This window comes from Salmo salar, chromosome 02 (assembly GCF_965601325.2).
Source record: "Salmo salar chromosome 02, fSalSal1, whole genome shotgun sequence".
Lineage (NCBI taxonomy): Eukaryota > Metazoa > Chordata > Actinopteri > Salmoniformes > Salmonidae > Salmo > Salmo salar.
The window spans coordinates 66,342,843-66,358,911 of NC_138292.1; the positions used below are offsets into that span (position 1 = coordinate 66,342,843).

At 36.1% G+C, this 16,069-nt stretch overlaps 1 protein-coding gene across 1 annotated transcript in view; it reads right to left on the reverse strand.

Moving 5' to 3' along the window:
- The window catches only part of rbm20 (RNA binding motif protein 20), a 91,307-nt gene extending 77,828 nt beyond the window's left edge, over window positions 1-13,479 (reverse strand). Inside the window, exon 1 of the mRNA XM_045707939.2 lies at window positions 12,933-13,479. Within this exon, the coding sequence (XP_045563895.2) occupies window positions 12,933-13,066 (134 nt within the window). The 5' untranslated portion in view covers window positions 13,067-13,479. The remainder of the gene's footprint in view (window positions 1-12,932) is intronic.
- Window positions 13,480-16,069: the final 2,590 nt, after the last annotated feature.

The window sequence follows — 16,069 nt, forward strand, 5'->3', positions numbered from 1 at the left end:
CAACAACAACAACTAGAGAAGAATAGGAATATTACAACAACATACATAACAACAACAACAGCTAGAGAAGAATAGGAATATTACAACAACATACATAACAACAACAACAACTAGAGAAGAATAGGAATATTACAACAACATACATAACAACAACAACAACAGCTAGAGAAGAATAGGAATATTACAACAACATACATAACAACAACAACAGCTAGAGAAGAATAGGAATATTACAACAACATACATAACAACAACAACAGCTAGAGAAGAATAGGAATATTACAACAACATACATAACAACAACAACAGCTAGAGAAGAATAGGAATATTACAACAACATACATAACAACAACAACAGCTAGAGAAGAATAGGAATATTACAACAACATACATAACAACAACAACAGCTAGAGAAGAATAGGAATATTACAACAACATACATAACAACAACAACAGCTAGAGAAGAATAGGAATATTACAACAACATCCATAACAACAACAACAGCTAGAGAAGAATAGGAATATTACAACAACATACATAACAACAACAACAGCTAGAGAAGAATAGGAATATTACAACAACATACATAACAACAACAACAGCTAGAGAAGAATAGGAATATTACAACAACATCCATAACAACAACAACAACTAGAGAAGAATAGGAATATTACAACAACATACATAACAACAACAACAGCTAGAGAAGAATAGGAATATTACAACAACATACATAACAACAACAACAGCTAGAGAAGAATAGGAATATTACAACAACATACATAACAACAACAACAGCTAGAGAAGAATAGGAATATTACAACAACATACATAACAACAACAACAACTAGAGAAGAATAGGAATATTACAACAACATACATAACAACAACAACAGCTAGAGAAGAATAGGAATATTACAACAACATACATAACAACAACAACAACAGCTAGAGAAGAATAGGAATATTACAACAACATACATAACAACAACAACAGCTAGAGAAGAATAGGAATATTACAACAACATACATAACAACAACAACAAGCTAGAGAAGAATAGGAATATTACAACAACATCCATAACAACAACAACAGCTAGAGAAGAATAGGAATATTACAACAACATCCATAACAACAACAACAACTAGAGAAGAATAGGAATATTACAACAACATACATAACAACAACAACAGCTAGAGAAGAATAGGAATATTACAACAACATCCATAACAACAACAACAGCTAGAGAAGAATAGGAATATTACAACAACATCCATAACAACAACAACAACTAGAGAAGAATAGGAATATTACAACAACATCCATAACAACAACAACAACTAGAGAAGAATAGGAATATTACAACAACATCCATAACAACAACAACAGCTAGAGAAGAATAGGAATATTACAACAACATCCATAACAACAACAACAACTAGAGAAGAATAGGAATATTACAACAACATACATAACAACAACAACAGCTAGAGAAGAATAGGAATATTACAACAACATACATAACAACAACAACAGCTAGAGAAGAATAGGAATATTACAACAACATACATAACAACAACAACAAGCTAGAGAAGAATAGGAATATTACAACAACATACATAACAACAACAACAGCTAGAGAAGAATAGGAATATTACAACAACATCAAGGAATATTACAACAACATACATAACAACAACAACAGCTAGAGAAGAATAGGAATATTACAACAACATACATAACAACAACAACAACTAGAGAAGAATAGGAATATTACAACAACATCCATAACAACAACAACAGCTAGAGAAGAATAGGAATATTACAACAACATCCATAACAACAACAACAACTAGAGAAGAATAGGAATATTACAACAACATCCATAACAACAACAACAGCTAGAGAAGAATAGGAATATTACAACAACATACATAACAACAACAACAGCTAGAGAAGAATAGGAATATTACAACAACATCCATAACAACAACAACAAGCTAGAGAAGAATAGGAATATTACAACAACATCCATAACAACAACAACAGCTAGAGAAGAATAGGAATATTACAACAACATCCATAACAACAACAACAACAGCTAGAGAAGAATAGGAATATTACAACAACATACATAACAACAACAACAGCTAGAGAAGAATAGGAATATTACAACAACATCCATAACAACAACAACAGCTAGAGAAGAATAGGAATATTACAACAACATACATAACAACAACAACAACTAGAGAAGAATAGGAATATTACAACAACATACATAACAACAACAACAGCTAGAGAAGAATAGGAATATTACAACAACATACATAACAACAACAACAACAGCTAGAGAAGAATAGGAATATTACAACAACATACATAACAACAACAACAGCTAGAGAAGAATAGGAATATTACAACAACATCCATAACAACAACAACAACAGCTAGAGAAGAATAGGAATATTACAACAACATACATAACAACAACAACAGCTAGAGAAGAATAGGAATATTACAACAACATCCATAACAACAACAACAGCTAGAGAAGAATAGGAATATTACAACAACATCCATAACAACAACAACAGCTAGAGAAGAATAGGAATATTACAACAACATACATAACAACAACAACAGCTAGAGAAGAATAGGAATATTACAACAACATACATAACAACAACAACAGCTAGAGAAGAATAGGAATATTACAACAACATCCATAACAACAACAACAGCTAGAGAAGAATAGGAATATTACAACAACATCCATAACAACAACAACAGCTAGAGAAGAATAGGAATATTACAACAACATACATAACAACAACAACAGCTAGAGAAGAATAGGAATATTACAACAACATCCATAACAACAACAACAACTAGAGAAGAATAGGAATATTACAACAACATACATAACAACAACAACAGCTAGAGAAGAATAGGAATATTACAACAACATACATAACAACAACAACAACTAGAGAAGAATAGGAATATTACAACAACATCCATAACAACAACAACAGCTAGAGAAGAATAGGAATATTACAACAACATCCATAACAACAACAACAACTAGAGAAGAATAGGAATATTACAACAACATCCATAACAACAACAACAACAGCTAGAGAAGAATAGGAATATTACAACAACATACATAACAACAACAACAGCTAGAGAAGAATAGGAATATTACAACAACATCCATAACAACAACAACAAGCTAGAGAAGAATAGGAATATTACAACAACATCCATAACAACAACAACAGCTAGAGAAGAATAGGAATATTACAACAACATACATAACAACAACAACAACTAGAGAAGAATAGGAATATTACAACAACATCCATAACAACAACAACAGCTAGAGAAGAATAGGAATATTACAACAACATCCATAACAACAACAACAACAGCTAGAGAAGAATAGGAATATTACAACAACATACATAACAACAACAACAGCTAGAGAAGAATAGGAATATTACAACAACATACATAACAACAACAACAGCTAGAGAAGAATAGGAATATTACAACAACATACATAACAACAACAACAACTAGAGAAGAATAGGAATATTACAACAACATACATAACAACAACAACAGCTAGAGAAGAATAGGAATATTACAACAACATACATAACAACAACAACAGCTAGAGAAGAATAGGAATATTACAACAACATACATAACAACAACAACAGCTAGAGAAGAATAGGAATATTACAACAACATCCATAACAACAACAACAACAGCTAGAGAAGAATAGGAATATTACAACAACATACATAACAACAACAACAGCTAGAGAAGAATAGGAATATTACAACAACATCCATAACAACAACAACAACAGCTAGAGAAGAATAGGAATATTACAACAACATACATAACAACAACAACAGCTAGAGAAGAATAGGAATATTACAACAACATACATAACAACAACAACAGCTAGAGAAGAATAGGAATATTACAACAACATACATAACAACAACAACAACAGCTAGAGAAGAATAGGAATATTACAACAACATACATAACAACAACAACAGCTAGAGAAGAATAGGAATATTACAACAACATACATAACAACAACAACAGCTAGAGAAGAATAGGAATATTACAACAACATACATAACAACAACAACAGCTAGAGAAGAATAGGAATATTACAACAACATACATAACAACAACAACAGCTAGAGAAGAATAGGAATATTACAACAACATACATAACAACAACAACAGCTAGAGAAGAATAGGAATATTACAACAACATACATAACAACAACAACAGCTAGAGAAGAATAGGAATATTACAACAACATCCATAACAACAACAACAAGCTAGAGAAGAATAGGAATATTACAACAACATCCATAACAACAACAACAGCTAGAGAAGAATAGGAATATTACAACAACATACATAACAACAACAACAACTAGAGAAGAATAGGAATATTACAACAACATCCATAACAACAACAACAGCTAGAGAAGAATAGGAATATTACAACAACATCCATAACAACAACAACAACTAGAGAAGAATAGGAATATTACAACAACATCCATAACAACAACAACAGCTAGAGAAGAATAGGAATATTACAACAACATCCATAACAACAACAACAACTAGAGAAGAATAGGAATATTACAACAACATCCATAACAACAACAACAGCTAGAGAAGAATAGGAATATTACAACAACATACATAACAACAACAACAGCTAGAGAAGAATAGGAATATTACAACAACATACATAACAACAACAACAGCTAGAGAAGAATAGGAATATTACAACAACATACATAACAACAACAACAACTAGAGAAGAATAGGAATATTACAACAACATCCATAACAACAACAACAGCTAGAGAAGAATAGGAATATTACAACAACATACATAACAACAACAACAGCTAGAGAAGAATAGGAATATTACAACAACATACATAACAACAACAACAGCTAGAGAAGAATAGGAATATTACAACAACATACATAACAACAACAACAAGCTAGAGAAGAATAGGAATATTACAACAACATACATAACAACAACAACAGCTAGAGAAGAATAGGAATATTACAACAACATCCATAACAACAACAACAACTAGAGAAGAATAGGAATATTACAACAACATCCATAACAACAACAACAGCTAGAGAAGAATAGGAATATTACAACAACATACATAACAACAACAACAGCTAGAGAAGAATAGGAATATTACAACAACATACATAACAACAACAACAGCTAGAGAAGAATAGGAATATTACAACAACATCCATAACAACAACAACAGCTAGAGAAGAATAGGAATATTACAACAACATACATAACAACAACAACAGCTAGAGAAGAATAGGAATATTACAACAACATCCATAACAACAAAACAGCTAGAGAAGAATAGGAATATTACAACAACATCCATAACAACAACAACAGCTAGAGAAGAATAGGAATATTACAACAACATACATAACAACAACAACAACTAGAGAAGAATAGGAATATTACAACAACATCCATAACAACAACAACAGCTAGAGAAGAATAGGAATATTACAACAACATACATAACAACAACAACAGCTAGAGAAGAATAGGAATATTACAACAACATACATAACAACAACAACAGCTAGAGAAGAATAGGAATATTACAACAACATCCATAACAACAACAACAACAGCTAGAGAAGAATAGGAATATTACAACAACATCCATAACAACAACAACAGCTAGAGAAGAATAGGAATATTACAACAACATACATAACAACAACAACAGCTAGAGAAGAATAGGAATATTACAACAACATCCACAACAACAACAACAACAGCTAGAGAAGAATAGGAATATTACAACAACATCCATAACAACAACAACAACAGCTAGAGAAGAATAGGAATATTACAACAACATACATAACAACAACAACAAGCTAGAGAAGAATAGGAATATTACAACAACATACATAACAACAACAACAACAGCTAGAGAAGAATAGGAATATTACAACAACATACATAACAACAACAACAGCTAGAGAAGAATAGGAATATTACAACAACATCCATAACAACAACAACAGCTAGAGAAGAATAGGAATATTACAACAACATACATAACAACAACAACAACTAGAGAAGAATAGGAATATTACAACAACATACATAACAACAACAACAGCTAGAGAAGAATAGGAATATTACAACAACATCCATAACAACAACAACAACAGCTAGAGAAGAATAGGAATATTACAACAACATACATAACAACAACAACAACTAGAGAAGAATAGGAATATTACAACAACATCCATAACAACAACAACAGCTAGAGAAGAATAGGAATATTACAACAACATACATAACAACAACAACAGCTAGAGAAGAATAGGAATATTACAACAACATACATAACAACAACAACAGCTAGAGAAGAATAGGAATATTACAACAACATACATAACAACAACAACAGCTAGAGAAGAATAGGAATATTACAACAACATCCATAACAACAACAACAGCTAGAGAAGAATAGGAATATTACAACAACATCCATAACAACAACAACAACAGCTAGAGAAGAATAGGAATATTACAACAACATACATAACAACAACAACAGCTAGAGAAGAATAGGAATATTACAACAACATCCATAACAACAACAACAACAGCTAGAGAAGAATAGGAATATTACAACAACATACATAACAACAACAACAACTAGAGAAGAATAGGAATATTACAACAACATACACAACAACAACAACAGCTAGAGAAGAATAGGAATATTACAACAACATACATAACAACAACAACAACAGCTAGAGAAGAATAGGAATATTACAACAACATCCATAACAACAACAACAACAGCTAGAGAAGAATAGGAATATTACAACAACATCCATAACAACAACAACAACAGCTAGAGAAGAATAGGAATATTACAACAACATACATAACAACAACAACAACTAGAGAAGAATAGGAATATTACAACAACATCCATAACAACAACAACAACTAGAGAAGAATAGGAATATTACAACAACATACATAACAACAACAACAACTAGAGAAGAATAGGAATATTACAACAACATACATAACAACAACAACAGCTAGAGAAGAATAGGAATATTACAACAACATCCATAACAACAACAACAACTAGAGAAGAATAGGAATATTACAACAACATCCATAACAACAACAACAGCTAGAGAAGAATAGGAATATTACAACAACATCCATAACAACAACAACAGCTAGAGAAGAATAGCAAAACAACAACAACAACATCCATAACAACAACAACAGCTAGAGAAGAATAGCAAAACAACAACAACAACATCCATAACAACAACAACAGCTAGAGAAGAATAGGAATATTACAACAACATACATAACAACAACAACAACAGCTAGAGAAGAATAGGAATATTACAACAACATCCATAACAACAACAACAGCTAGAGAAGAATAGGAATATTACAACAACATACATAACAACAACAACAGCTAGAGAAGAATAGGAATATTACAACAACATACATAACAACAACAACAACTAGAGAAGAATAGGAATATTACAACAACATACATAACAACAACAACAACAGCTAGAGAAGAATAGGAATATTACAACAACATACACAACAACAACAACAACTAGAGAAGAATAGCAAAACAACAACAACATCCATAACAACAACAACAGCCAGAGAAGAATAGAAATAATACAACAACATCCACAACAATAAAATGTTCTACAGCCTCAGAGGAACATTCACTGAGGAGGCAGGCCTTCTGTAGGGGCTGTAGGTGAGAGAGAGGGGGGTGGGGGGGGGAGAAAGAAAGCAAGCGAGAGAGGGGGGAAGTGAGAGCGAGAGAGATAGAGAGAACTAAATGGCAGAAGAAAAACAGCCCCGCGCTTCAGGCTGCGGATGAGTTGTGGGCCTAGAATGGTGTCTGGGGCGCTAATCAGTGCTGCCTAAGAAGAGGGGTCAGAGGCAACTTCCCCTTCTCTGACAAACTGGTCAGGGTGATATAAAGCACACAGCTGGGGAAAGAGAGGGATGAGAGAGAGTGAGAAAGGGGACAGAGAGAGAAAGGGGGAGAGAGAGAGAAAGGGAGGAGAGAGAGAAAGGGAGGAGGGAGAAAGTGGAGCGTGTGTAAGACAGAGAGGTATAGGTATAAATGAAGCACTGTGTAAGGCGATACATAAACTTCCCTACTGTACTATGTTATGTTTACTTGGGTGTAAAACCTTAACATATGGTTCCTGGTTCCTGGTTGCTGGTTCAGGAACAGCTAAGAGAGGAACTGCCTGATATTCCCGTAATGTATAGAACCTGCGGTAGTAGTAATGTATAGTACATAAACTACAGTACTGGGCTATGTTATGTTATGGCTACTTGTGTGAAGCCTTAACATATGTTAAGATGCCTCAGGAACTGGTATTCCCATTACGCTAAGATAGAAAACCCGTGTCCTGTAAAAGTATAACTCACACAGGCATGACAGGTGCTCTACAGCTGGACTGAGACTAGGTTACATCAAAACTTAACTGACTCAACAAAGAGTAGTGAGAGAGAGAGAGAGAGAGAGAGAGAGAGAGAGGAGAGAGAGAGAGAGAGAGAGAGAGAGAGAGAGAGAGCACATAATGGTCTACTGCTTACATTTATACAAGCAAGTAACGTATATATTGATGTGTAAAAGTAATTCTATCAGTGTCTTTGCCTAGACAAATTTCTCCAGAAAAATACAAGAAATGAATGGAGTATTGTTTTTGACAAAGACCACGACTGAAGACTTCTCCTTTTAAAAAACACTTTTGATCTATAATCCGAATAATCAGTTATCTCCACATCTGTCCACAGTTGAAGCAGATTCTAGACATGAACCAATGATTTATTTACAATTCACTGGTCAAGGTCATTTTTCATTGAATTAGCTACTACTGTGGTTACTATGTAGTGGCATGTAACATTTCAAGAAATGGATGCAAGTTGATAGTTCAACCAAATTTCAAATGTACATATTTGTTTTCTTATCTTTAAAGCAGTTTATGGTCAAGGAGAGACTACAAATGTCTAGATTTGTAATAGCCTGATCTTTCCCTCTAAGTGTACTGTGACCCAAAACGAATGTGTATTATTAGTTAGGACTGGTGAGTAGGCTATAAATCATGTGTAGAGAGGTTAATCATTCTATGTTCTTCTAATTGATGGACGGCTATAAACCATGTTGTGTGTCAGGTGAGGGTTCTGCGTATATAGAAATTGTTGCTGTTTTAAAATAGAATGAGTGGGCAGGCAAGCCATATAAGGACTGCTCTAACATTTCACTTTCTAGCTCAGCAACACACAAACATGGCCGCTTGATCCTACGCCTCTCTGCACACGCACGCGTGCATAGACGTGCGCAAATACACGCACAAACATACACGGGTGCACACACACACACACACTTAACTCTTTTCCGTTCCATCCCCAGTCAAATCCTTACTCTTATCCTTATCGTTAATCAGATGTCGTGTAAAACATTGGTGTGAATTACACATATTTACTCTACTATTTACTGTCTCAAACTCAAAGACATAAGGCCTAGTTCATAGACTCATATTATATTATGTGACGACGATCAAAACGTAAAGAAAAATCGCCTACCTGTGCCGTTTCACTGGGCGATAATTCTAAATGTAACTGTAAAAATATAGATTTTGGTTGCAGTAACGGAAATAAATGTACATTTGTAGGTAAAATGACATTTTAAAAGTGATTTAGAAACAGACATCAAGAACCTGTGCCGTGCTGCATTCACTTGTCTTGATCAAGCAGATCGCTTCTCTCACGACGTTTATACATTTACGTCTTACATATTTTAAGCCGCGAGACATGTAATATGACATATTACTTATGATCTCTCCCCTTTTCTAGTTACTCCATCATGATAAGTCCCCATAACTATGATCTCTCCCCTTTTCTAGTTACTCCATCATGATAAGTCCCCATAACTATGATCTCTCCCCTTTTCTAGTTACTCCATCATGATAAGTCCCCATAACTATGATCTCTCCCCTTTTCTAGTTACTCCATCATGATAAGTCCCCAGAACTATGATCTCTCCCCTTTTCTAGTTACTCCATCATGATAAGTCCCCAGAACTATGATCTCTCCCCTTTTCTAGTTACTCCATCATGATAAGTCCCCATAACTATGATCTCTCCCCTTTTCTAGTTACTCCATCATGATAAGTCCCCATAACTATGATCTCTCCCCTTTTCTAGTTACTCCATCATGATAAGTCCCCATGAACTCCCTTTACAAATAAGGTACACCTTTAAGCTGTGCAATTTTCCTCCCTCAAACAGCCTACTTTACCACGGCTCACTGGTTCACATGGTAAAATGTGGGGTTTTCTATGATCAAATCGTACATATTAGTGCACTAAAATACTGCTTGTACCCTTTTGCATGTTCACTAGGTGTACAAAGACATGGTCAGTACAGCGGCTTAATGCCAGTAAACAGTTGGGCCAACTTTATCATTACAAGTAGTAGCAAAAACAAAGGCTTACTTTGTTATTGTAAAAGTTAACGCTGATAATCAATGTTATATAAGAGTCAACATTGAGAAGTTAACATTGATAATCTATTATAAACCAGACTAAATCCAGTATAAACTACCCTTGCATAAGTATTCACACCTATGTTGAATAGAATTTTAATACAGTCAATAATTACAGCTTTCTTAATATACATTGACACAATTATATTTAATCAGTGGAAAATATGTCAATGATTAGCAAATAAGATAATACCTGTTTTTTTGTTCAACATGTAAGTCGAGGTCAAGGTTGCATAATTCAAGATAGATAATCAGTTATATTACACTGACGCTGCTAAACTTTACACACCTGAAAATAATCATGGTTGCGGAAATTCCGTGTGTCGTTACCGTAGATACTGTAGCAAATGTACTTTTTGAAGAAGACACCAAAGGCTATTACATTGCACACGTACGATTATTTATTACATATTATTTTTTAACATAAGATTACGAAGTTAAATGTTGAATCTGATATCAAATAACGATTTATTGTTGCTATGACCTTTGTTCCACTGACAATGTAAGCCTAAAATGGGACATTATAATAAAATGAAGGGGATATCTAACTACACTGTAGGGGGATTAGAGGAAATTGTCCGTTAACTTTTCATAGAATGAGTTGGTCTTCAATAAACTCAATTCATCTCTTCATTATCGATAATACATATTGTTGTATTTTAAACTAGTGAAATAAATTAAATATCTATTTACTACAACTTGTGTAATGTGTTTGAATGGCAAGTTAATTTGGCCTAGGGGAAGCTAAAGGCTATGACAAAAGTGGTAAACATTGTATTTGTGATTTCTCTTAAAAACAAATATACTGATTTATTCTACACTATATTGAGAATGGTATGTTCCATGTCGTTATAGTTATATAAATAACAATAAAGTTGTTATCACAAGGTCTCAATCCAACTTCTCATATAACGCTTGTTACAAGTTGTTAATAAAAGGTCTCGTATTTAGCTCACGTTCATTTAGAAAGTCAGGGTTTTTACTGGCGTCTGTAGAATCTCTTGGGCTGTTTATTGCTTATTTATTTAACAAAAACAATGATGTATTCATTATTTAAGAGGGAGATCTAATACTTTAATTTACTTCTAAAGTTCCTCAACTCATATAAGCCCGGGTTTTAGTCTACCCCAATGGATTTTTGTGCTAATATTCTCGAAAGAAGAAATACAAAAAAACTAACAAATAAAAGTATAATAACATCAAAACAAAGGGAATGTTTTAGGAAACACAAATATAAGGAGAAACGACTAATACATTCTTCAACATACTAAAGTTCTATATAATTATGACTAGCAAATTTACTTTAATTTCAAAAAAATTAAAATTTCAATCTAATATTTTCAGTTTTGCCTTTAGTATGTCCTGCCTACTTTACTTAGAGCATAGTACTGCTTGTGTTTCAATATGAGACCTTACTGTCTGTTATAAACATATACAGTGTGTGTGTGTGTTTGAGACTGAGTCAGACAGATCTTCTATAAAAGATCTTTGTTGTAATATTCTCTGTTTTCTCTTTTTCTCTTTTTCCATGGTAGGACTTTCTGTAAAACTCTGTTTGAGACCGTGCTACTCCGCTCCATGGTAGAATGAACACTAGTGAGCCACAGTTAAATAAATGATTGTACAGAAACACTGTAGGCCATTGAGCCCACCCCTTCCACCTCATCCATCTTGCTCACAGGGATGACATTGAGGAGTTTTGGGAAGTGTTTTTTTCCTCTTTCCACAGCTTTTCCGAAGCGTATATACACTAGAACTCATCTGCCACCATCCGACTACAGTATTCCTTGGAACTATTGTTCAGAAGTTTGAATTCCATCATCCATAGCTAGTTAGAGAAATATATATTCATGAATACCAGCCTGCCAAATCTCCCTTCAGCAAATGAATTATCCATCCCTATTCCTCGGAAGTTGGAATTGCCTCAATGCCGCTAAGGAGACATTTATTAATTTATATATTGATCCTAAATCCCCCTTGGAACTAATTCATTTTCATACATGCCTTTGGGATAACAGCCATGGCATGTTTTTAATATGACATACATACATATATATATATATATATATATATATATATATATATATATATATATATATATATATATATATATATATATATATATATATATATATATATATATGTCTTCCCATAGCCTGTCTATGGCACATAGCATACCGGTATATGTGCATATATTTGCAGCAATATTTCCCTTACCTCTGGAAGTGTTCGTTGGACGTCTTGGCTCCCATATATCCTCCTTGGTTTTTCCCCGACATTTCACCCGTTTGGCCGTTCTTGACACCTTCGATGTGAGCCTCAAAGAGAGCCTTATCCCAGGCCTGTTGCATGGCCAAAGAAAATCACTAACTAGTCCTTTATCTTCACTAACCAACCACACACACCCCTCAGAAAAGTTGTTACTGACTGTCGCCGTGGGCTATAAATAAAAAATCCTTTGGTGTAACTCTCTCTCTCCCTTGCGATTGCCGACCGATAGCCTAGGGAGGCTGTTGAATACTGTACGCGCGGTCCGGTGGACTACTTTAACTCGTCAGGAACTTTTTCTCTCTCTTCCCTCTCGCTCTCCCCGGTGCTTCTCCTGACAGACAATGACAATGGCAGCCAGCAAAGCCCCTGGCCTTAGCTCTCTCTCTCCCTCTCTCCCTCCTTTCTCTCTCTGCTTTCTCTCTTCCTCCTCTTCTCCCCAGTGACAGAAAGTAAAACCCCAGGGGAGGAGGGTGATCAAAGGGAAACGACCACAGTTGAATGAAGAGTTTGAGGAAACGACAGAGGTGGGGAGAGTTGGAGGGATAGGGTGGGATCGGGAGGGAGGGAGGGGGTAGTAAATTAAAAGGCTCTTGACCAAATTGGGAGTCCCTGCCTGCTGGCCCAGTGGTGGTAGTGTGTGCATCATATTCGGACGGTGTGTGTAATAACAGGGGAAGAGTCCTCCTTACGCCACGCTGTTGATTATCACCTCATGCTCACAAATTCACACACAGAGACAAACACACGCATGCAAGCAGGCACGCACATGTGTGTGAGTGTGTGTGTGCATGCGTGTGTGTAGGGGCTGCTCCCAGTCCCTAATTCCCTAGGACACAGTGTCAGATTATTTACATTTTGTGATGGCCTGTCTGTCTGGAGTTACACCTCTGTGCCTGAGCCAAAAGTCCTGGGACCCCTTTCAACCATAAATCACTACTGGTGAAGAAAAGTACTGAGTGGAAGACTTAGCAACTACCCTCTCTACCAGTTCACTTTACCCTTAAAGAGTCAGCTACTACCCTCTCTACCGGTTCACTTTACCCTTAAAGAGTCAGCTACTATCCTCTCTACCAGTTCACTTTACCCTTAAAGAGTCAGCTACTACCCTCTCTACCGGTTCACTTTACCCTTAAAGAGTCAGCTACTATCCTCTCTACCAGTTCACTTTACCCTTAAAGAGTCAGCTACTACCCTCTCTACCGGCAATGGCGGTTCTAGACCATTTCAACTGGGGGGGCCCAAGCTGGGGCCAGTTGTACTGTTAGAGGGGCCAGTTACATTAGACGTTATTGTTGTCATATCGTTTTCTTCACTGCATTGCAGGCATTAGCAGGCAAAAGACCATGTTCATAATCATCATCGTTGCCACTGTCTAATAACGAATGTAAAAAAAGAACGATAGCAAAAATTAGTTATGTAAAAACTATTTCATACTCCACATTTAGGGGGGCCACAAGGGGGTCCAAAATTGTTGTCACAGGGGCACTGGCCCCCCCTGGCCCCCCCCCCCCCCCAGAACCGCTAGGGTCTACCGGTTCACTTTATCCTTAAAGAGTCAGCTACTACCCTCTCTACAGGTTTCCAAAGGATGAATAGTGCTGGCTGACTGAGGAGTGAGAGTGTCAGCAGTCAGTAAACAACCCCTTCCCCTTGCTTACTTTACACAAAAGACAGTCCTTAAATTGTACTGGCACATCTCGTAGAATAATGGATCTAAAACATGAACACCTGTACTGTATATTATTAACACCTGTACTGTAAAATATTAACACCTGAGTGTAAATTACAGTGAGGGAAAAAAATATTTGATCCCCTGCTGATTTTGTACGTTTCCCCACTGACAAAGAAATGATCAGTCTATCATTTTAATGGTAGGTTTATTTGAACAGTGAGACAGAATAACAACAAAAAAATCCAGAAAAACGCATGCCAAAAATGTTATAAAATGATTTGCATTTTAATGAGGGAAATAAGTATTTGACCCCTCTGCAAAACATGACTTAGTACTTGGTGGCAAAACCCTTGTTGGCAATCACAGAGGTCAGACGTTTCTTGTAGTTGGCCACCAGGTTTGCACACATCTCAGGAGGGATTTTGTCCCACTCCTCTTTGCAGATCTTCTCCAAGTGATTAAGGTTTCGAGACTGACGTTTGGCAACTCAAACCTTCAGCTCCCTCCACATATTTCCTATGGGATTAAGGTCTGGAGACTGGCTAGGCCACTCCAGGACCTTAATGTGCTTCTTCTTGAGCCACTCCTTTGTTGCCTTGGCCGTGTGTTTTGGGTCATTGTCATGCTGGAATACCCATCCACGACCCATTTTCAATGCCCTGGCTGAGGGAAGGAGGTTCTCGCCCAAGATTTGACGGTACATGGCCCCGACCATGGTCCCTTTGATGCGGTGAAGTTGTCCTGTCCCCTTAGCAGAAAAACACCCCCAAAGCATAATGTTTCCACCTCCATGTTTGACGGTGGGGATGGTGTTCTTGGGGTCATAGGCAGCATTCCTCCTCCTCCAAACACGGCGAGTTGAGTTGATGCCAAAGAGCTCCATTTTGGTCTCATCTGACCACAACACTTTCACCCAGTTGTCCTCTGAATCATTCAGATGTTCATTGGCAAACTTCAGACGGGCATGTATATGTGCTTTCTTGAGCAGGGGGACCTTGCAGGCGCTGCAGGATTTCAGTCCTTCACGGCGTAGTGTGTTACCAATTGTTTTCTTGGTGACTATGGTCCCAGCTGCCTTGAGATCATTGACAAGATCCTCCCGTGTAGTTCTGGGCTGATTCCTCACCATTCTCATGATCATTGCAACTCCACGAGGTGAGATCTTGCATGGAGCCCCAGGCCGAGGGAGATTGACAGTTCTTTTGTGTTTCTTCCATTTGCGAATAATCGTACCAACTGTTGTCACCTTCTCACCAATCTGCTTGGCGATGGTGTGTAGCCCATTCCAGCCTTGTGTAGGTCTACAATCTTGTCCCTGACATCCTTGGAGAGCTCTTTGGTCTTGGCCATGGTGGAGAGTTTGGAATCTGATTGATTGATTGATTGCTTCTGTGGACAGGTGTCTTTTATA